General features: G+C 43.6%; 1 protein-coding gene across 2 annotated transcripts in view; it reads left to right on the top strand.

Annotated features, from left to right (window-relative positions):
- Positions 1–20,649, top strand: part of PTP4A1 (protein tyrosine phosphatase 4A1) — a 40,039-nt gene extending 19,390 nt beyond the window's left edge. Inside the window, exons 1-5 of one of the 2 annotated variants that reach the window (XM_073569400.1) lie at positions 12,743–13,201; positions 14,161–14,253; positions 14,624–14,754; positions 17,630–17,704; positions 19,343–20,649. In XM_073569400.1, the coding sequence (XP_073425501.1) occupies positions 13,097–13,201; positions 14,161–14,253; positions 14,624–14,754; positions 17,630–17,704; positions 19,343–19,460 (522 nt within the window). In that variant the 5' untranslated portion in view covers positions 12,743–13,096 and the 3' untranslated portion in view covers positions 19,461–20,649. Of the gene's footprint in view, positions 1–12,742; positions 13,202–14,160; positions 14,254–14,623; positions 14,755–17,629; positions 17,705–19,342 lie in introns of those variants that run through there. The other variant, XM_073569401.1, reaches the window with a different exon arrangement.
- Positions 20,650–22,429: the final 1,780 nt, after the last annotated feature.

The raw sequence follows: 22,429 nt of genomic DNA, 5'->3' as shown, positions 1-22,429 counted from the left end.
AATGAAAAAAACAGACAATGTGATTTTCTGGATTTTTTTTTCTGTTTGTCTCCCATAGTTGAGGTCTACCTATGATGTAAATTACAGACGCCTCTCATCTTTTTAAGTGGTGGAACTTGCACTATTGCTGACTGACTAAATACTTTTTTGCCCCACTGTGTGTGTGTGTGTGTGTGTATATGTGTATATATATATGTATGTCCCTTGCTGGAATGTTACCCATTGTTTGGAGTTCCTCACATATTTTTTATATGATTTGATGGATAAATAAAGAAGATTTTATAATTCTGGTGAACTTTCATCTTTTTGCTGGATCCCAATTCTTTATATATATATATATATATATATATATATATATATATATATATATATATATATATATATATATATATATATATATATATATAAAAAATATATATATATGTATATATATTGTATATTTTTATTAGTTTTTGTTTTTTTTTTGTTTTTTTTTGTTTTTTTTTTTTGGAGCTTATCAAGGAAGTCCTGGGACACCTACAAATCTGCTAGAAAGCCAGTATGGCTTTCACATGCCCTGTCTCTGTGATTACGCACAGACTCCGGACACCTTAGGGGGAAAGATACCGGACGCCCTACCCGTACTGCAGAAAGCAACGAGGTTCCTAGCCGATGCTTCCGCTGGCAGTCGCTAACAACTTAGGACCAGGAAGACCAGCCTGTAATTCGCAGGTCTCGGGTAATTCTTTAATGCACCGGCTCTTCTAGGCTGAGTGGCTGCTCTCACCAGGTCTGGGTAGCTGCAAAAGCTGCCGTCCTTTCTAACTCCTATAGAGGAGTGCCCTGGTTAAAATCCTAGGGGAGGCAACTTATCTCCAAATGGTGCGCCATCCCCTTCCAGGGCCACTATGGGTTCAAGTCTGTCCTGGACACCGCTTCGGACAAAAGCATCTCTTCCGAAACATAGAAATCCTAGGAGGCGGATTTTTCGTCCCTCCTGTGACCAAACCTGTGTCAACAGCTAATCTAAGCTGAATTTGCATGCCCTCATCAGATCACAGCCGCTAAGCAGCTTGAGGCTGGGCCAGTACCGGCATGAGACTGGCTGAGATTCCCTGGTCCTGTTGACATACTCAGGAAGAGTATAGGGAGACAAGAGCAGGAACATCCTTGTCCCTAACCATCAATAGACCCCAGATAAGCAATGACGCCCGGTTGGGGGTCATCTCTCGCTTTTTTTTTTTTTTTTTTTTTTTTTTTTTTTTTTTCCCGCTGACAGTCCATCTCCACAAATCAGTGGGTCCATCGTACCATATGAGATGGACTAAAAAAAAAAAAAAATTGGTTTGAGTGTCCTTCCCCGTAATGCTTATGGATAACCTCCCTACAGCCTCCACTCCTTCAGGGCTCCTTACCAAAGATCTGCTCCGGTAGAACGTGAGGGTGCCAAAGCGGGAGAAGGACACAGGCCATTATGCACGTCCCTTCCTGGTGAGGAAGCCATCAGAGAAGAACCGAATCATCATAAACCTGAAGCCATTAAACGAATCTGTCTGGTACAGGCAATTCAAAATGGAGTCAATCAGGGGCAGTCCCGCTCATCGGACTGAGCTCGGTAATGGCAACGGTAGAGCTGAAGGGTGCATATTACCATGTGCCAATCCATCCGACCACGTATCGCTCTAAGATCATGGCGGAAGCAGTGATTTTCATCCGGCGCCAGGGGATAGGCATTATCCCATATCTGGACGACTTCCTCTTCTCTATACCATCTATCTCAGGTCAGAAGATGGACGTAGGAAAGACCCGGGGATATTAAGATCCCTGGGTTGGATACCGAACCTGGTCTATCCCTCCACGAGAGGGAAGCTTCTGGGAGTTCTCTGACTCAAAGGGAAAGACATCCTTCCTACCTATGGTTTGTCAGGTCGACCTTGTCCACCAAGGACCTGGTTCAGGACCAGCAGGCACTGACCTTCAGAGTCAGGATCTCAGACCACATGCACCCAGGCGGTTTCTTGGGCTCAGGCCCACAAAGCCATGTGCTTTTACATTCCAGGATCCGCCTGGCCTACGCTGCTACAAATTCCATTGTCCTGAAGGATTCCCCCTCCCTGGTCAGGTTAAACCGGCCCTGAGGTGGTGGTTGAACTACCGAAGTCTTCAGAAGGGAGTCAGCCGTATTCAGCTTCCCCTGAAAACACTCTGCTCAGATGCCAGCCAACGAGGCAGGGGCGCAGTAGTAGAGAAATCCTATTTTCAGGGGCGATGGCTGCCGAGCATCAGCACTAGTTCCTCAAGTCTGAGAGAACTGAAGGCGGTAGGAAAAGCGCTAAAAGACGTCGTCATCGCTAATCCAGAATCGCCACATCTGCACCTACTCGGACAACATGACCACAGTGGCCTATCTCCAGCCAAGGGGGTACAAAGTACGCCGGCATGAAAGCAATAGCAGCAAGGATCTTCTCCTGGTCAGTGCATCTGAAAGGATCAGACAACACCCAGGCAGATTTCCTCCGTCGAGAAGACGTTCATCCGGAGGAGTGGCGCCTGGACCATGCGGTATTCGTGTCCCTAGCCTCAAGATGGGGTGGAGGTGGACCTAGCTGCCAACAGGCAAAATGCGAAGACAGGGGTATTCGTCTCCCTCAACCACATGGATGGAGTGCAAGGAATAGGTGCCCTTCACCCAAAGGTGGGATTCCAACCTCGCATATACCTGCCCACCCACACCGATGCGGGCAAAAAACATCTCAGGAAATCCAGACGGACCGAGTTCCCACAATACTAATCGCCCCGCAGTGGCCCAGAAGAAGTGGTACAGTGCCTTACCTGCCATGGCCCAGGAAGGTCCTGGCTTCTGCCCCAAAAAGGGCGACCTCCTTCACCAAGCTCCTCTGCTACACCCAGACGTAGGCAAAGGGAACCTGGCAGCATGGTTATTGAGGCCGAATTCCTAAGAGCCAAATAGCTCTCGGATAGGGTAATCCAAACCCTTCAGGAAAGCCAAAAACCAAGGCCATCTATGCCAAGGTATGGGAAAGGTTTATACCCTGGTGCTCTCCAGGCACCCCTGATCCCTTCCATCGCAGTGCAGCGCAGACCCTAGATGTTTAAAAAAGGTCTGGAACAGAGCCTTATCCCCAGCACTAAAGGTATAAATATCAGCTCTTAGCACCTTTTGATCTTGACCTGGCCAGCCACTGCTGGATCCTACGGTTTATGGCTTCGGCAGCCGGGATTCGTCCTATACTCCGCAGTCAGGGGCCTCCTTGGGATCTTAACACCGTGCTCAAACCAAAGATCCATTTGAGCCTCTAGGTTCCTTGACCATGGAAACCTAACCCTTTAACTGTCCTCTTAGTCGCAATTACTGAGGCTAGACGTATGGGAGAATTGCAGGCCCTGTCAATTCAAGAAGCTTACCTTGCAATCATTACAGATATTATCTTGAGATTAGATCATGCCTGTCTTCTCAATTTCATAGGAATCAGGACATTGTACTGTCCTCATTCGGCCCAAGCTCTTCCAATCCTAAGGAAGAGACCTTCCACACTCTCGACATTTGCAGAGTGGTCCTGTCTACTGACAATAGAGTGAAGCCTAGCGGATTCACCAGAATCTATTCATCCAGTTCTCAGGACGAAATAAGGCAAGGAGGAGTCAAAGAACACGATCGCGAATTGGATCACACAATCTATCTGCCTGACTTGCGCATCACAGAAGCTGGCTCCACCCACCTCACTGAGGCACATTCTACCCATGCGATAGCAATATCATGAGCAAAAAAAAGGGAATGCTTCGTCAGAGCGGATATGCAGAACCACCCCTATTCGTCCATCCACACGTTCACCAGGCGTTGCAGGCTAAATTTTAATGGGGATTTAACATTTGGCAGATGAGTGCTGCAGGCCGTGATTTCCCATCTCTCCCCCCCCCCCCCCCCCCTAAAGAAATTGGCTGTTGGTATTACTCCGATGTAGCTGTCGTGGAAGGTGACTGGAGAAAATAGAATTAGACTTAACCGGTAATTCGATTTCTAGGAACCTTCCACGACAGCACTAATTTCCCTCCCTATCTGATATTCTTATTGGATGATTCCTGCACTTTGGTGGTAACTATTCATACTGGTGTCCAGGAAAACACTGGTGGTTGCAGGAAGGGGAGGGACATTTAACCTCTTCCTGTTCCTGTCCCCTATAAGGGCGGGGTAGACATCCTCCGATGTAGCTGTCGTGGAAGGTTCCTAGAAACCGAATTACCGGTAAGTCTAATTCTATTTTTCTTTAGAAAAAGAAAAGAAAAATCCAGTCTTGTTGAGCCGGACTCCAATTTTTTTTCTATTCTTGATGGGAGGCCAGGGCAACATAGAGTAACTGGGTGAGCTGGAATCAAGATACCGTATTTTTCGCTTTATAAGACGCGCCGGATTATAAGACGCACCACAAATTTTGAGGAGAAAAATAGGAAAAAATGTTTTTTTTTTAATGGTGGTGCCTCTTATAATCCAGGTGTCTTATTGCTTACTGGGGTTGGTGGCTGCGGTGACGTGGGGTCCCAGGGTCGCTGCTGGAGGAGGCAGGAGTGGGGTGATACTGCAGGCCGCAGGAAGGGATGAGATGGTGCTCCGATGTGCATTTTGCTGCCGGGGGGGCTTGTGCTGCTGCCAGGGGGGGGTCTGCCCACATTTACCGGGTGTTCGTCGGCGCTGTGGGTGTCTCCGGGTGCCCAGCCGTGTCTCCACTTGCCCAGCGGTGTCTCAGGTTCCAATCCTGGGGCTCTGGCGACATTTTGCGACAGGCCAGAGCCCCGGGGTTCCCTCTGTTTTGGGCTCCGGCAATATGGCGGCGGCCGCCGCCGGGGGGCAGCGCATGCGCTGATGGTGACCTCGGGACTGAGATCTCGAGAGATGAGATCTGTCCCGAGATCACCATCAGCGCATGCTCTGCCCCTGCGGCGGCTGCCATATTGCCGGAGCCCAAAACAGAGGGAACAGAGGGAGCCCCGGGGCTCTGGCCTGTCGCAAAATGTCGCCAGAGCCCTGGGATCGGAACCGGAGACACGGCTGCACCCGGAGACACCCACAGCGCCGACTGACAGCCGGACACCCCTGCGGCCTACACCCAGTAATGTATATCCTCTTTGTAAGACGCACCCCCATTTTCCCCCCAAGTTTGGGGGAAAAAAGTGCGTCTTACAAAGCGGAAAATACGGTAGTAATGCCGGGTGCAAGTGCTCTAGAAAACAGTGCCCACATTTTGTTTCTTAAAAAGAAATATTGCCCTGTGTGCCCCTTTGACAGTCACAGTAACCCAAGTTCCCCTATAACAATAAGTGCCCACTTTAAATTTAATAATCTCCCAAGTCTCCCCCTGTACAGCTCCCCTATACACAGTATGATGCTCTTATACAAAGTATAATGCCCCCTCACTGTATATATACTGACCCCTTAACATCCCCCAAACTATTGGCTCCAACACTGTATGATCCCCTGGCTATAATCTCCACAATATATGATCCCCTAGATAGCCTCCATATAGCATAATACACCAGATAGTCCTCAATATAGTATAATGTACTCCCCATAGGCAGCCTCTGTATTATAATGTACCCCCCATTAAAAAAAAAAAAATACCGCTCCCTCTCTCATCAATGCGGTGAGCTGTATTGGCTAGATGCCGATAGTTGACCCTGTGATGTGCAGGGGCCCACTGCTAGCACCAGGCCCACCCCCACCTGCCAGGCTCCCCATAGCGGCCAGGTGGCAGAGCACGGAGATTGGTTCTCCCTGCACTGCCGCAGAATGTAACTGTATGGGCTCTGTGCTGATACAGTTACAGTAGCGTAGCTCTGGGTGGGCCCCCTCAGAGTGAGAGGCCCTGGGTCCCTCCAGAGTTAATCATTTTTGTAATATAAGGTTATGTGCACACGTTGCGGATCCACTGCAGATGTCCTAGTGATTTACAGTAGTTATTCTATGGGAAATGGAAAACCGCTGTGCACATGATGTGGAAAAATCCACGCGGAAACGCAGCGGTTTATTTTCTGCAGTATGTCAATTGTTTGTGTGGATTCCGCAGTGTTTTTACACCCATTCCATTATAGGAATCCGCAGGTGTAAAAACGCAGGCCAAATCCGCAGGGAAAACGTGCAGATTTTGCCAAAAGTTGCAGATTCAACGCGGAAAATTCCGCACCGCAATCCGCAGCGTGTGCACATACTCTTAAAGCCTTTCTCTGAATCTGCTCCTTTGACCCATTCCCTGCAAGGTGACCGCAGACTGCAATGTTGGTATTCCTGTGATTAGGAATATACCCTGCAGTACTGTGGTATTTCACAATACAGTGCAAGCAAAACTATTGCACTTTATTTTTAGTCCCCGTAAGGGACTTTAAGCCGAAGAAAAACTTTAAAATACACTTTCACCCGCTAGTATGTGCACATGTTGTGGTTTCATCGTCACTTTTTTTTTTTTTTTTTCCTACGCAGTTTTGTCAACCTGAAGGCTTTCCTAGCACCAGCTAAGTGAGATTCCTCATGCACATGTTGCGTTTTTTTTTTCCGCAGATTAAAGCCTGCAGCGCGTCTATTCTTGCAGTGTTTTTGCTGCAGATTTCACCCATATAAATCAGTGGGGGAAACATCTGCAACAAACATGGGCATATTTTATGCTTCACTCACTCTTTTCTTGATTTGCAGCAGAATTTTCCAAAATATTGGAGTAGTTCTATGGCTGTATAGGTAATTTTTTTTTTTTTTTTTTTTGTGTAATGATTCGCTTAAAGAAATCTAGCATAGATGCCTTTTATAAATAAGATTAGAAGAGCACTAGGAAGAAGCAGAATAAGCGCATTGACCCATCCGGAATAAACGGCCTGTTATAGGGGGAACAGGCTGCTCTACAGCCAGTCCACTAATTCCATATGTAACATGCTGACTTATTCCCTTTAACACTAGTCCAGCAGAGTTAATGTACAGCTGCACAAGCTCTTGGGAGTTCTTAAAACTATATTGTGTTGGTCTTTATAAGACTGCCATCAGTTTGATCAAACTTGATGTGCTAATGTGTTAAAGGGAACCTGTCGACAGCATTATGCACAGTAACCTACAGTGTCAGGTCAGCTCTTTTATGGCTTAAAATATCTTGGTTGATTGCAAGCCATCTTGTGGCTGTTCAACCCCTTCACGACCGCTGATACGCCTTTTAAAGGCTAGTTTCACACTAGCGTTCTTGGGCGCAGGGCTGCCGCTAATCCCCAGCCGCGCCCCTCCGATCAGTTCCTCCTCTGATCGCATGAGGCTGCATGCAATCAGCGTATCCTATATTTAGCGGTGGATACGCTGATCGTGTGCTGACAGTGCGCTAGTCTGATTTTGCTGGTGCTTCGCCCTTTGGCGCTGCGCCCAGCGCACAAAAAACGCGCTGTTGCATTTTTGTGCTCTGGGTGCAGCGCCAGCAAAATCAGACCAGCGCACGATCAGCATATCCAACGCTAAACATAGGATGCAGCCTCATGCGATCAGAGGAGGAACTGACCGGAGGGGGTGTGGGCGGGGCTTCGCTGCGGCCCTGCGCTGCGCCCAAGAACGCTACTGTGAAACTATCCAAAGGCGGCTGTTAAGGGTACTTATTCCTCTGCACCGCTTTTTAACAGCACTGAGAAATAAGGTTATGCCCCCACCCACTCCCCCAGCATTGGAAAATTTCCAGGGTCTCGGCTACCGGATGTAGCTGAGACCCCAGAGAGCATGATTCGGGTCAGGTTTTGCCAACCCCAGTGTTGCGATCACCGTTCACAGAATAACTGCAACTGCAAAAAAGTCAGATTTCCTATTTATTTCTCTCTTCTGATATGATCTAGCCCATCAGAGGAGAGAGAAATGGAGTCCCCCGGTCTTCGGCATCTTCTGGGGGAAAACATGGGGAGTGCATTACGCCTGCTGAGCTCTGCCGGCCGGCAACAATAGATTTCTCCTATTGGTTCATTTTGATCATCGCTGTGATAGACCCTATCACAGTGATCAAAATAAAAAATGGTAAATCAAGCCCCCCTATATCACCCCCATAGTTGGGTAAAAATAATAAAATTAAAAACGCACCTTTTTCCATTTTTGTTGGGATTTTTGCGTTCAAAAAGTCAGTGCTCCCTCCCTCCTGTGCCCTGCCATGCACCCAGACAGTGGCTTTTCCCCACATTTGGGGTATCGACCTACTCAGGAGAATTTGAACAACAAATTTTGTGGTCCATTTTCTCCTGATACCCTTGTGAAAATAAAAAAAAAAAAAAGCTTGGTTCCAAAGTAAATTTTTTGTGAAAAAAGTAAAATGTTCATTTTTTTTTTTTTTTTTCCTTCCACATTGCATTAGTTCTAGTGAAGCACCTGAAGGGTTAATAAACTTCTTGATTGTGGTTTTGAGGATCTTAAAGGGTGCAATTTTTAGAATAGTGTCACTTTTGGGTATTCTGTCACATTGACTCCCCAAACTCGCTTAACTGTGAGGTGGTCCCTAACCAAATGGCTTTGTAAATTTAGTTGTAAAAATGAGATCACTAGTCAACTTTTAACCCTTATAACTTCCTAACACAAAAAACTAAGTTTCCAAATTTGTGCTGATGTAAAGTATTTTGTGTGACACCACTTTCTGATTTAAGGGCACAATTAAGTTTGAAATTTGCTAATTTTTTGCCAAATTTTCTTTTTTTTTTTTTTTTATAAATAAATGCAAGTCAGATCACAGAAATTTGACCACTAGCATATGCAGTACAGTGTCACGAAAAAACAGGCTCAGAATCACCAGGAACCGTTGATGTGTTCCAGAGCTATAACCTCATAAAGTGACAGTGGTCAGAATTGTAAAAAATTGGCCTAGTCATTAAATACCAAATTGGCTCTGTCACTAAGGGGTTAATCTTTATTTTCAGTTTTGAGTTGGGCTATATGCACACGTTGCAGATCTGCAGAGTTTTGGACGCACAGAATTGTATCAAATCCGCAGTGTAGTGCACAACCAATGTTAATGGGAAATCCAGAATTGGTGTCCACATGCTGCGGAAAAATCTGCTTGGATTCACTTTTTTTTTTTCTTTCCCCACAGCATGTCAATTCTTTTTACGGATCTGCAGCGTTTCTGCACCCATTGATTTCCTTTGTCAGTCATTATCTGATGATGGTACAGTACATCATCTGGCTACTGTGTTGAATAGTTAAAAAGTACACATACTCTCCAAACAGCTGATCACCTGCAAAAAAATAAAATAAACCAACAGTATACTCCCTGTTCTGATGTAATCCATTTAATAACGATTGTCCCACGACAATCTCCCATGTAGCGCTGTCATACTGTGAGATGTGACTGCTCTACAGGGCTCCAGTGATGGTGACTGGAGGTGATCCTCCCACAGTGGATCACTCCGCCGCCTTGAGGTCACTGGAGTTCGTCCTATCACATGCAGCACCCCTGCATGAGAAAATTCTCAAAGCAGTAGTGCCGTAAAGTGAGAGTTCGAACGCTGATTAACTACACTGTGGGAGTATTATCTCCGGTCAGTGTGTCATCGGAGGCCCCGTGGAGTAGTCACATCTCCTGATGTGACAGCTCTACACGGGAGATTGTCGTGGGACACTCGTTATTAAATGGACTACATCGGAACAGGGAGTATTTGTGTGTTTTTATTTTTTTTTTTTTTTTTTTTGCAGGATAACTAGGGCATCGCAGGAATTGGGTGTATAATAAATATGGCAAACTGTGTTGTGTATTTCATTAAATTACTTAAGTCTGCCTGTCTTTAGTTAAAATGTAACAACTATAGTATTAGTAACGGATAGGTGTCTTATTGACACCTCTCCATTACTAAGCTGTGGGCTTGATGTCACCTTACAATACAAAGGTGACATCAACCCCACAACTACTACCCCACTTGCCGCCACTACTGGGCAAGTGGGAAGAGAGGCTAAGTGCTGGAATTGGTGCAACTTAAAGATGTGCCATTTCTGGGGTGGCTGAGAGCTGGTGTTTTTAGCCTGGGGAGGGAGAGCAATGTCCATGGCCCCTTCCTAGGCTATTAATCAGCCTGCAGTTGTCTGTATAGCCTTTTCTGGTTAATTATAGGGGGACCCCACGTCATTTTTTTTTTTTGGGGGGGGGGGGGGCGCTCCCTTATTTTAATAGCCAGTAAAAGCTAAATGTATAGCTGTGAGCTGACATTAATAACCTGGGAAAATCCATGGGTATTACCTTCTTCCCAGGCTGTAAACATCTGCCCCCAGTCTCTGGCTTTCCCTGTTCTGGTTTTGGAAAGTGCACAGGAGCCCATGCAATCATTTTTTCCTTTTAAAACAGAATGCGTTTAATGCCGGGGTCACGCTTGCGAGAAACTTGCATGAGTCTCGTACCTCAATACCCGGTACTGTTGCTGGCACTCGGAACCAGAGTGTGCGGCTGCATGTATTTCGGATAACTGGAGCCCTCCTGATCAGCTGTCTGGTGCCGCAGCTGCATGTGTCGTGACTGTCACACAGCCGTGACACATGCAGCTGCGGCACTGAACATCATCGGGAGTGCTCCAGTTATCCAGGTTACTGATGCAGCTAGTCGGTAACTACTGTAACTCTTCTGATAAGCACTTATCCGAAGCTATTCGATCAACCCTAGTTGGCGCTCATAGCAAGTGACTATTTCTGCCACACACAGGAGATTTGATTATTGCATTTGTGTAGTAGAGGCAAACAAAGTACTGCCGCTTCTAGTCTCCCATGGAGACAATTGAAGTATGCCAAAAGTGAAAAAAAAAAACTTGTTAAAATCTCCCCCCCCCTTTCATCCCATTAATATGTCAGACAAACATTTGGTATCGCCGTGTTCAGAATTGCCTGACCTATAATGTAACGAGAAAAAAATTAAAGCGCCAGTGACTTTGATTTATAAAAAAAAAAAAAAAAAAAAAAAAAAGTTACACTGCAATAATGGGCGATCAAAACATTGCATCTACACCAAACTTGTATGAATAAAAACGTCGGCTCAGCGTGCAAAAAATAAAAACACCTGTATTCCTTTCTTGTGTCATTCCAGTAGTGTCAGCAATGGATCTTGGGGATTGAAGTACATTATCACACGATCCCTGCAGCCAAGAAATGCTGACTTCACTACCTGCTCTCGAATACGTCACATACAACCGGTGGAAGGGAGATCTGCGGCTCTCACTACCTCTTAATGTATGTGGTATGTCCAAAGATGGGGGAGAGAAGCCAGCATCAATTGGCCACATGGATTTCTTGTCATAACCAATGTTGTGCAAACCCCGAGAGAGGCAGTGGCAACACTACTAGAATGGCACAGGAGGGGAGTACAAGTTGTAGTGGTAACCCCTGTCCTGGAAGAGCTAATTTGGGGTGAGATATAAGGATCGGCCAGTGTGGCACCAATTAATATCAATGAATCAGACACAGCCAGTATGTTGGTGTACACAGTTTGTCTGCAATCCGATGCCAAGCCACAAATTTTATTACATGCGCAGGAAGAAAACGGGATGGCTTGGTGCATTTGTCTAAAAGATATTCAAGTTTAAAGACAAAGGCCCATAAATCATGGAAGCTGCCAAGGTCTTCAGCAATTTTAAGATGACTCCCTGTGCATTTATGAATAACACTTATAAAGCTAATGAGTTAAGTTGGATGTATAAACTGCTTTAAAGATCTAAACAAGCTATAAAGTAACCACAAGTTTAATTTTAAGAGGGGCAAATGGGGATTTGGCAGGGGTTGTGTTGAGTAGTGGACAACCCCTTTTAACGTGTGCACAATAACCTAATGGTCCTAAATTATTGTGTTTCTGAGAATATGAAGTAAAAGCGAACTGGCCGTCCTTGATGCAGGAGAGGCTTGGGCAGGGAGAAGACAAGAGCTATGTGGTGGACTATTCTTCCTGCACTTTCTTGTGCTCTTTTCCCAATTTAGCACATTTTTCAATGTGTAGGATGTTTGTCTTCTCCTGAAATTCACTCCATTTCAGAGGAAAAGATTGTGCTTGTATTTAATCCTGACAGCCAGGATTTCTCCTGATGGCTGAAGATTTGGTGACTTCTAACTTGGTAATCGGTACTGTCAACAGCAGTACACATGTCGTCTGCAGTTTGTCGTACCGTTCCGCTGTGACGTTAGACATTTGCCAATAAAATCTGCAGTAATCCCAAGTTAATACTGTACTGCATTACTGGAAATGGGGTTAATTTTATATTAAAGTGAATCTGACAGCTGAGGCATACTGACAATCCATGGGCAGCATGTATCAGACACTGGCTGTATGATCCTAAGCAAATATGTTTGACTCTGAAATGTTGCGACTTTTGATGAAAACCGTTTAATAGCAGAGGCTGGGTTTGTGCTGCAGCCGTCTGATACACACTGCCCAATCCACAGGCACCATGTATCAACTGTCTGAGTCACAATGTGAAAATAACCCTGGTAATCTGCCAGCAACTTTGAAATATTTTGAATAAATGCAGAGGACTTTGTAGGGAACGTTTTTAATAGCTGATTTTGATGTCACGCCACCCTTCTATATGCCTCTCGGAATCGGTGCCAATTTGTTCATGTTATTGCTTATAAAATAAACTAACAGTTCTTCAATCTTGTGGGAGCTGCTGTCATTAACTTTTTTCTTTCTTTCATAGCAGTTCTGTGGTGTTCTTGGTCACACATTTATGGAGTTTCTGAAGGGCAGTGGAGACTACTGCCAGGCACAGCATGACCTCTATGCAGACAAGTGAACTGTAAAAGAAATCCATTACTACTCCACACAGAAACCCCCCTAAGAGCCGTCAACCTGGAAAAGTGTTGGATTGAATTTGGCAGTGCACCTTAAGTAAGGGGCTGATACCTGGATGGGGTAAACTTCCGTGCACTGCATGTCTTTCGTCTCTCAGTATTACCGGATTGAAGAGTTGCTCTCGTAAGGAGGCTCATTTCATTCATTGCTTCCATCCAAACAAGTACTGAGAAGTTTGTGGAGTAAAGCTGACTTCAGTTTCTAAACATTATTTCCTTTTGTGATTAACTTTTAAGTTTACGATCGTTTCTTTCCTGTATAAGTTTTTTGTTTCTAAAATTGAAAACAAAATGGCCAGAATGAACCGCCCTGCTCCAGTGGAGATAACCTACAAAAACATGAGATTTCTCATCACCCACAACCCCACCAATGCAACCTTAAATAAATTCATAGAGGTAAGTTGTCCCATTGAAGAGCTATTGTCTCTTAAAATAGATCTAGACTGTTGATATAAAACATTTTACAGCTGCAGACCAATGTGGCTGCTAGCCAAATCAAAGCAAAAAAAATGGTGTCCATTTGACTACTAGCAGACATGAACTATTATGACAGAAGCCGTTTTTGACTCTGGTGATTATGAACATAGGCTCCAAAGTGAAGGCAGGCAATCAAGAGGAGAGATGGGGATAGCGCTCTTACTTACACTGCTGATCTTAAAGGGAACCTGTTGGCAGTTTTGGCCAATATAAATTATAGCCACCGGCTTTCAGAGCTGATATACAGCATTCTATAATGCTGTATATCTGACCCCCAACCTGACCTTTTAAGAGAAGGAAAAATAACTTGCCTGCAGAGTGGTTACGGTCCGATGGGTGTTGCTCTTCTTGGTCCGGCGCCTCCCATCTTGCGATGCCGTCCTCCTTCTAGTTTCATCCACAGTCTCACCGGCATCTCGCTCCTGTGCAGGCGTACTTCTCTGCCCTGTTGAGAGCAGAGGAAAGTACTGTAGTTGATGGGTACTGGGGCTCTGACTTTTTCTGGCCCCAGCGCACTGCAGTACTTTTCCAAAACTGCTCACTTTATTTCCAGTAGAGGCGAATGTCGAGAACTGCACCCTTGTTTCCAATCTTTGCCATTTTTGTTTTAGTGACTGTTCAGGGTCTCTACACCCAAGCCCACTCTGGTGAAAATTTCTAACAATTTAAGATGGGGGGGGGGGGGGTGTAAGGGGATGAACGATTTATTCTAAAAGCTGTACAAAGGACACAAGGCAACAATCCCCATCTGTGAAGTGTGCATTAAACTCTTCATATGTAAATACTGAACAGGGTTCTTTACAGTTGGGTAGTCTTTTTAGGATACACTTTTGTATTACATTTTTTTTCTAACTTTTTATTTAAATTTTGGTTACCAGGAACTTAAAAAATATGGTGTTACTACAGTTGTAAGAGTGTGTGAAGCCACCTATGACTCTGCCCTCGTGGAGAAAGAAGGAATTCAAGTTTTAGTACGTATAATTGTCTAAAATGTTAAATCTTTTGACTTGAGTGTGAGAATCTAGTCTAGACTAGCGCCACACAACCACCACTGTTATCCAGAATGAAAGGGTGTCTAGGAGCCGATCACTGTTTAGTGGTAGCCTGTATTCTGATATTAGATACTACATTATAAGCAGGTTACTTAAATGGCTCTTGGCCTAGACTGCTTTGTCATATTTCTGGCTGTGGTCTGTTCTGTAGAGCTGTCATTCTAAAAGTTGGTGGTCATCCTAAAGGGCTTACTAGCATGTGGCTTTCTCGAAGACTGCTTGTAAACAGAATAATATTTTGCTTTATAGCATCTTAAACTGACTTTTTTTGTTTTATTTCAATGAACAGGACTGGCCTTTTGACGATGGTGCTCCACCTTCTAGTCAGATTGTAGATGACTGGTTAAATCTTTTGAAGGCTAAATTCCGTGAAGAACCTGGCTGTTGTATTGCAGTTCATTGTGTTGCTGGGCTAGGAAGGTATGTTGCAAAATGTAGTCATATAAAACAAACACCTTTTTAAATTGGTGAAGACTTTGTGCTATACAAACCTTGACATAGCTCTGCTAAATTAGCTGGCAATCTTGGGATTAATCCTCAATTCATGCAGGAGATGGTGGTGCACTGAGAAACACCAGTGTCTTGTGTAAAACCCACAGCCAAATCTTAATATCTTGCATTGTTAGGCCTTATCTGAAATCTTCTGCTATTAATCAGTTACTTATTTTCAAAACCATTTTAAAGTGCAGAGGCTGGACAGACATCTGACTCGGATGATTTAGCGAATCCTGCTTTGAGCAGGGGGTTGGACCAGATGGCCCAGGAGGTCCCTTCCAACTCTACGTTTCTATGATTCTATGAAAATGCCACGTTAATAATTCACTGGGGAACGCAATTTTTTAGGAGTTAGGTCAGACAACTGTTCTTAATTAATTTTTGGATGCTGAATCCAGAAATGATCTGTTTTTCTCTATCACGTCAAGTTTTTGAACTATAGGATTTTTGACTTCTCAAAAATATGTAAACTACTGTACCTAAAAAGTTTTTTTTTTTAAATAGAACAAATATGAACAAAAAATGAAATAAGAAATGGGCATGACAAATATGTGTAACACTATCATGTTTTTTTACAAAGGAGATATATATATGCAAGCAAGTATTTAAGGTAAAAATGTACATTTATAGCTTTTTCTGGAGTGTTTATCATGAGGACAATCACGTTTGATGCTCCAGCAATAGTCAGCCATCATATGTACATCCCATCTACCCTGGTAACGGTCTTCCATAACCTTCAAATCTTGGTGAAATCGTTCACCTTGCTCATCGCTAACAGCACCAAGATTTTCCGGAAAGATGGCAGTGCAGAAAATGTAGTTTAATACTCATGTTGCAACCAAGTGCTTTGTAGCTCTCCAATAGTTTCTGAACAATTTCTTTGTAATTACTTGCACGTGTATTTCCAAGAAAGTTCTTGACGACGTCTTTGAATGATAACCAAGCATTCTTCTCAAGATCTGACATAGTCCCGGTGAAATGTTCATCTTTGATGAGCTGTCGAATTTGTGGACCATGAAACACACCAGCCTTGAGTTTTTCAATGGACAGTCCAGGAAGTGCCAACATGATGTACTTAAAACAGTCGCCGTCAGTTGGCAATGCTTTTACAAATTGCTTCATGAGACCTAGTTTTATGTGCAGAGGTGGGAATAGTATATTCTTCCTGTCAACAAGTGGCTGATGTAGAATGTTAGGATCTCCAGGTTTAAGACCAGATCTTGGAGGCCAATTCGACTCAACCCAATGCTTTTCTCGAGCTCTGCTATCCCACATACAGAGAAAGCAGGGATACTTTGTGTACCCACGTTGCTGACCAAGAAGGAAGCAAACCATTTTAAGGTCAACACAGATGATCCAATTGTGTCATATTTCAATAACTCAATAACTCTTTACATCTCCATGTTCTTCACGAAGAGAGACAGAATGCCCAATAGGGACTGCACCAAATAAATTGCCATTGTGTAGAAGGACACACTTAAGACTCCGCTTTGAGCTATCAATAAACAGTCGCCATTCATTTGGATTGTACATTGAAAGCCCTAATTCTTGTAGTAAACCAGGAATATTATGACAAAACCGCTGTCACACCGAAAGTACTGCAAAAATGTACTTTCTCTAGTACGAAAGTATGATGCCTTCGCTCCTTGTTCAAGTAACTGTTTCTCATTCAGCCTTGATGCTAGTAATTCTGAAGCTTTTTTTGATAAGCCCAATTCACGTGCTAAATCATTTAACTCGTGCTGATCAAATCCCTTACGAACTGAATCCTTGTGACTTTCAAATTCTGCATTATTGCTGTCACTGTGTTCGTCAACATCACTCAGAACTTCTAGAGATGGTAGCTGTTCGAAAACTGGCACTGGAATTTCAGCTGAATGAGGCATTGGTCTGATAGCTGACGGTAGATTTGGATATTCTATTTTACTTTTATTTTTCCTGTTAAATCCTGATGTTTTCACTAAACAGAAGTAACAGTCTGTGGAATGACTTTTTTGCTCTCTCCACACCATGGGGATACCAAATGCCAACTTTTCACGTGTTCCTTTGGTCCACATCCGTATACTCTCGACACACTGCTTGCACACTATGTGAGGGGCCCATGGCTTATCTTGATCACCGAGTTTTACTTTAAAATATGCAAAATATACTTGTTTGACAAATGCACTGATGTTTGCCCTTTGAACTGGAATGGTGAAAACACCACAAATATAGCAGAAAGGAGTCAGGGTTGTTTAGGCATTTACGACGAGAGGAAGAAGGAGCAGACATGATCTGAAACAAAGGAAATATGTACATAAGTAAATAAACACTGAGATGGAAAGTTACAAGCTTTGAAAACTAACAAAGAAAAAAATCATAAAAGATATATAAATTACAACTAAGCGCCCAATGTAAAGAGAAAAGCTATCACAAATCCTATTTATTCCTACTATGATACATTTTTTGTGTAAAGATATTGATAATTATGACGTATTGGGAGCTGTACACGCCTCTCACCACACTCTCAGTTGTGACTACTCTTACAAGTTGCCACGTAGCTCTATATGAGTCGAATTGTACTCAGATAACAAGTCTTATTACAGAAATCAGTGCAATTGTGCTTCTATGGCAGGTAAGTTGAGGAGGAAAAACTTGACGTGATAGAAAAAAACTGACTACATTTTTGGAATCAGCATGCCAATTTTAGTATAAATCAGCTCAAAAACCTAACTCAACAGAATTTTTTTCAAATTGTTCCCCAGTGTAATGGACCAGCAGTAACATAGCACAACTTATTGTCTTATGTCTTCCCTTCCAGAGCTCCAGTACTTGTTGCTCTTGCGTTAATTGAATGTGGGATGAAATATGAAGATGCTGTTCAGTTTATAAGGCAGTAAGTATGCAACAAACACTGCAAATATCCACACAATTTAAGGCTTTAACAGATGTTGGGTTTGACAGGTAAAAATAATGTCACCAGATTTCATACATTAATAAATCTTGGACATGTGAGGTGTATCTACTTTCGGTTGTATGATCTTTTCTTAAAGTTATCATTGCTTATATTTAGCTTCCTGCTCTAGCTGGCTTCATGTATAATCTGATTAACATTAACAGCCATTCTGGTAGACCTGAAGCAGCCATTGTATTTACTTCAATAAACTAGTATTATATTTTTAATGCGTCAAGGATAACAACTAGGGAAGTTTCAGATCCCACTACTGTTTCCACTTAAGTCACAGATGACACTGGGGAGATCATGCAGATTCACAATTTGTCAAGGATAACAGGTAGAGGTGTTGCAAAGATCTCACCATTGCCAAGGGAACCAACTCCGCTGCCACCAATCATCAGGACAATTATGCAGTTGACTGACTAGGGCTGGCCAAGGCTGCTTCCACTACTAGACCAGTTATTGGGGGAATTTTCAGCTCCACAATAACAAAGGAACTACTGCTAACTGCCACAACCAATCATTTTATACAGACTGGCTGGACACCTGTTACAGGTAGCATATAGCTTCAGAGGTGGGATTTACAGAGCTACTACACTTTGTATATTTAATCCAGAAAGGTAGGCAGTGTATATAAATATGTACAGAGACAAAAAAAGGGTATCATAGAATACAGTATATGCAGCCCCATAAAATAAAAGGCATGACAAAAAATTACTAAACCTGATATCATGGAAATGACAGAGCTTGGTGAAGGGAGGTACAAATTGGGGAAAATAGACAGAACCACCGTAAGTTGTACCTTCAACAACTGACAAATGACCCAACGTCTAATTTTTACTAGGTCAAAATTGTACCTATTTGCCTCCACTTGGTGAGCTTATATAGGGGCTGACTGTTGGATGTGCTGGGTCTTTCAGAATTTTGATATTCAGCCCCCAACTTACAGGTTCTTTGCCACGCCCCTGGCGGTCCTAGGTGGTAGATATTTTCATGTTTCTCATCACAATTTTATTGTTTATATCAAGATGAAACTTGGCCTGGATAGTATCAAGCTGGCCATTAAGTTGGAGGGGTTCAGTCGGCCTTATGGTGTTGAGTGAATGCGTCTTGTCCCATCGCTACAATGCCAATAATAGATCTGCCATAAATATCTGATCGATGTAGACCCCAATATTGCTGACCGCTGGCTCCAAAACGTCTAGGAAAGTTTATTTGATCAGAGGAAGATCTTTAGTTTCAAGGCGTACTTCCCGTGTTCAACATGAGGGTGAGCTATCCCCCTCTCCAGTGAGGTCTTATGGATTTTTAATTGGTCTTGGACCATATTGTTTGAATTGAAGAGTCTAATGACATTACCTTTGAGCAGGAATTCCTATTATGCTATTCTTCACGCTAATGGCTTCTAATTTGCCTTCCTGATGGAGATTTATAAAGCTGACCTGGAGACCATGTCATGCAGCTTGAATGTGGCCTACCATTTACTTCTACCTTGGCAGTAAAAAAATTCAAAACACACCAAATGAAAATGTACTCCCATGTTTTTAAAGAGCTTTTTTTTTTTTTTTTCTTTTTCAGGAAGCGTCGTGGAGCATTCAATAGCAAGCAGCTGCTTTACTTGGAGAAGTATCGTCCTAAAATGAGGTTACGCTTTAAAGACCCCAATGGCCATCGTAACAACTGTTGCATTCAATAGAAGCTTCAGAAGAAAAATGACAAATGTCAATCTGAATAGGATCCAATGCTAACACCTGGTTAATGTTTTATAGGTCAAGTGATTCTTTTGAAAAATGTCACAGCCCTTCCAGTTTTGGAACTGCTGATGTCACGTAGATAAATAATGTAATTGAGCTTGAATTATTTGCTTATTTGTTGTGCACTATTTTTAAAGTCCTTTGTTACTATTTACCTGCCTAATCATGCAGTAAAAAAACCTAATGGTTCTGGTTCCCCACCCCCTACTCTTATCAATGAAACAAGTGACCACATAATGCCAAAGCACTCAGCAAATTTTCTATTTACTAGTGCGTTACTTGTCAGCAGTAGTGCACTTTCCATTGCTTTTTTTTTTTTTTTTTTTTTTTTTTTTTTTTTTTTTTTTTTTTTTTTTTTTTTTTTTTGTTGCTGCTCGCTGTATGTTTACATCCTCTCCCACACGTTGCCGTGATATCAGGGCTTGCACAAGTCTATAGTCTAAGTTTTTATTTTCCCTTGTTAACATTGCCAATCATGCATTGAGTAGGCATTTTGCCATATCATCTCGACCTCTTCTGTTCTGCAAAAGCACACCGACCATATTGTAGAAGTGTCCAGACAAAGCCTTACTGTTTGAATAACTGTCTGCACCGCTTGGTGCATTTTACATGGAGGACCTTAGTGTATTTTCTTTTTTTTTTTTCTTTTTTTTTTTTTTTTCTTTAAAATGTTGCCTTTCGTCTTGTGCAGGAAGTGTAGAATATGCCTTTTTTTCTTCTGTAACTTTTTAAAAACATGTAGATGCTTTAATGTAGCTAGATTCTTAAGGTTTCTGAGAGGTCCTTTCTTTAACTGTACGGTTTGGCAATTTTTCAACAGTTGCTTTGTGACTTTATTTTCCTTCCTGAGTCTGCTTTTACAAAGGCAGATCTCAATGTCTGTGTTTTTTTTTTTGTTTTTTTGTATGCCTTTTTTGAGCGGTGTAACTTAATATTTGGATACTTGATTATTTTGTTTTATTATGTAATTAATAAAAAGGTGATCTGTATCAATGTTAGCTCAACCATATATTTATACTGTCTTGGGAATGTGAGGTGTTAGTACTGTGGGAGAATAAGTTACCAGTGTTTCACCAGCTTGTAAAATGTAGTATGAAAGCATAAACCTCTAATAAAGAAGGATGCAAAGTCTGATGCGTCATTGGGCTTGTTCTATGCATGGACTACATTATGTTTGGCAAAGCTTTTTGAATGATGCTGTGAATATAATATAGCTGTCTCCAATGCTGTAATATTGCAGAATTTTGAAACTTTCCTTTATGGTCAAGAAAAGCAAAAAAGAGTAGCTAGTATTTCATCTGCTGGCCTCGAAGAAAAAGCTGCTAACTTATGATGCAGCACAGTTACAAAATGAGAACTTTTATCTTCAGGAATGCAGTGTTTGCTTGACAGGTTGGACCATTGGCATAGTCACACCGCTGATTCGGACTGTGCTGGATGTAGCCAACTTTGGGACAGCACTTGCAATCTCTAAAGCAAAAAGATTAAACCAGTGTTTTCCCGTCTCCCATGACGGCAAACATGAGAGAGGGGATCCGCCCAGTCAGGACAGGAACCCTACTGAGGATAAAAGGGGCGGTACCTCTCCCTCGCTTCAGTTGGGTTTCCTGTCCTGACAGGGACCCGTGTACTGAAGATCACGTGCCAGCGTGGAAGAATAGGCAGGGTCCTGGGCGTCGGTAAAGGGAAGTGCCGTCCGCGGGTCCCCCGGGGGTTCCGCGTCCGAGTGGGCGCAGAAGCAGCACGGCCTGGGGTCCTGGGGCTCTACCGTGGCTGCCGCGCCGCCCTCTGCCACATCCTGGAGGAGAAAGCAGTGTCAGGAGCGTCCGTTTCCGAGTCGCGCCCCTCTGACGTCACATGCAGGGCACGCTGGGAAGGGGAGTGCCCGCGTGACATCGGGAGGCGGCGCCAGGATCCAAGATGGTGGCGCTCATGGGGAATCGCCGGCCGGCAAGATAAGATCCCGGCGGGGGGGGAGGGGCTGTGGGGGTAACCGGAGGAGGCGGAGGGTGCAGTGGATCTCCCTTACATAAGGGGGATGACCACAGAAGACGCACTCATGCCCAAGGCTTCATGATGGAAGTGGGGCGAGATGAGCAGCAGCGACAGCAGCAGCAAGAGGATGTCTCCTGGAGGATGAGTGGTCGACGTCTATCTGAATAATGTAACGTATGAATAATGCTTGTTTCTGATTAATGCATATGTATTTATAGTTTTATACTGTTTGATCTTATCACTTATTAAGTAAATCAATTTAGTAAATTCAATTCTTGTGAGCATTTTCTTATTCATCACAATCCATTGGAACCCTTACAATACAAATTGGTGTCAGAAGTGGGATTGTTTTGAATCTGGACAGACATCTGACTGGGATGATTCAGCGAATCCTGCTTTGAGCATGAGGTTGGACCAGATGGCCCAGGAGGTCCCTTCCAACTCTACGATTCTATGATAAGAGCTCTCGCCAGATGCCAGGCCGGGCCGCCAGCATACCAGGAGCAGCCGCTTGAGTGGTGGGAGCAGCAGTCGTAAACGCGACCGGCATGGCTCTGAGACATCCAGAAGAAACGTCACGAGTGCATCTGAGGAGCCTCCGAGATCGGTACCCCTGATTGACAGCGGTGGTGAGTGATCTGCGTGAATGTCACCCTTATGGTAACGGGGTTCCTTTTTTCTCTGATCACTAGGGGTCAAGGAAGGCCAGCAGCAAAACCAAAAATAGAGAATGCGCCCTATGCAAACACCCGCTGGCAGATCAGTGGCAGAAAGACCTCTGCGCTGACTGTATAAATAAAACTATACAGGAGGAAGCCCATGATTTGGTAACCAGCCTTAAGGCGTTAATACACCATGAGGTGAAAGGTTCCCTAAAGGCAGCCCTTAAAAAGGATAAGAGGTTATAGAAGGGATT

The sequence above is a fragment of the Dendrobates tinctorius genome, unplaced genomic scaffold, assembly GCF_039654945.1.
Source record: "Dendrobates tinctorius isolate UK_male_01 unplaced genomic scaffold, ASM3965494v1 ptg000024l, whole genome shotgun sequence".
NCBI lineage: Eukaryota > Metazoa > Chordata > Amphibia > Anura > Dendrobatidae > Dendrobates > Dendrobates tinctorius.
The sequence above is the reverse complement of the archived record's forward strand: the minus strand, read 5'-3'. Positions and strand labels throughout refer to the sequence as shown.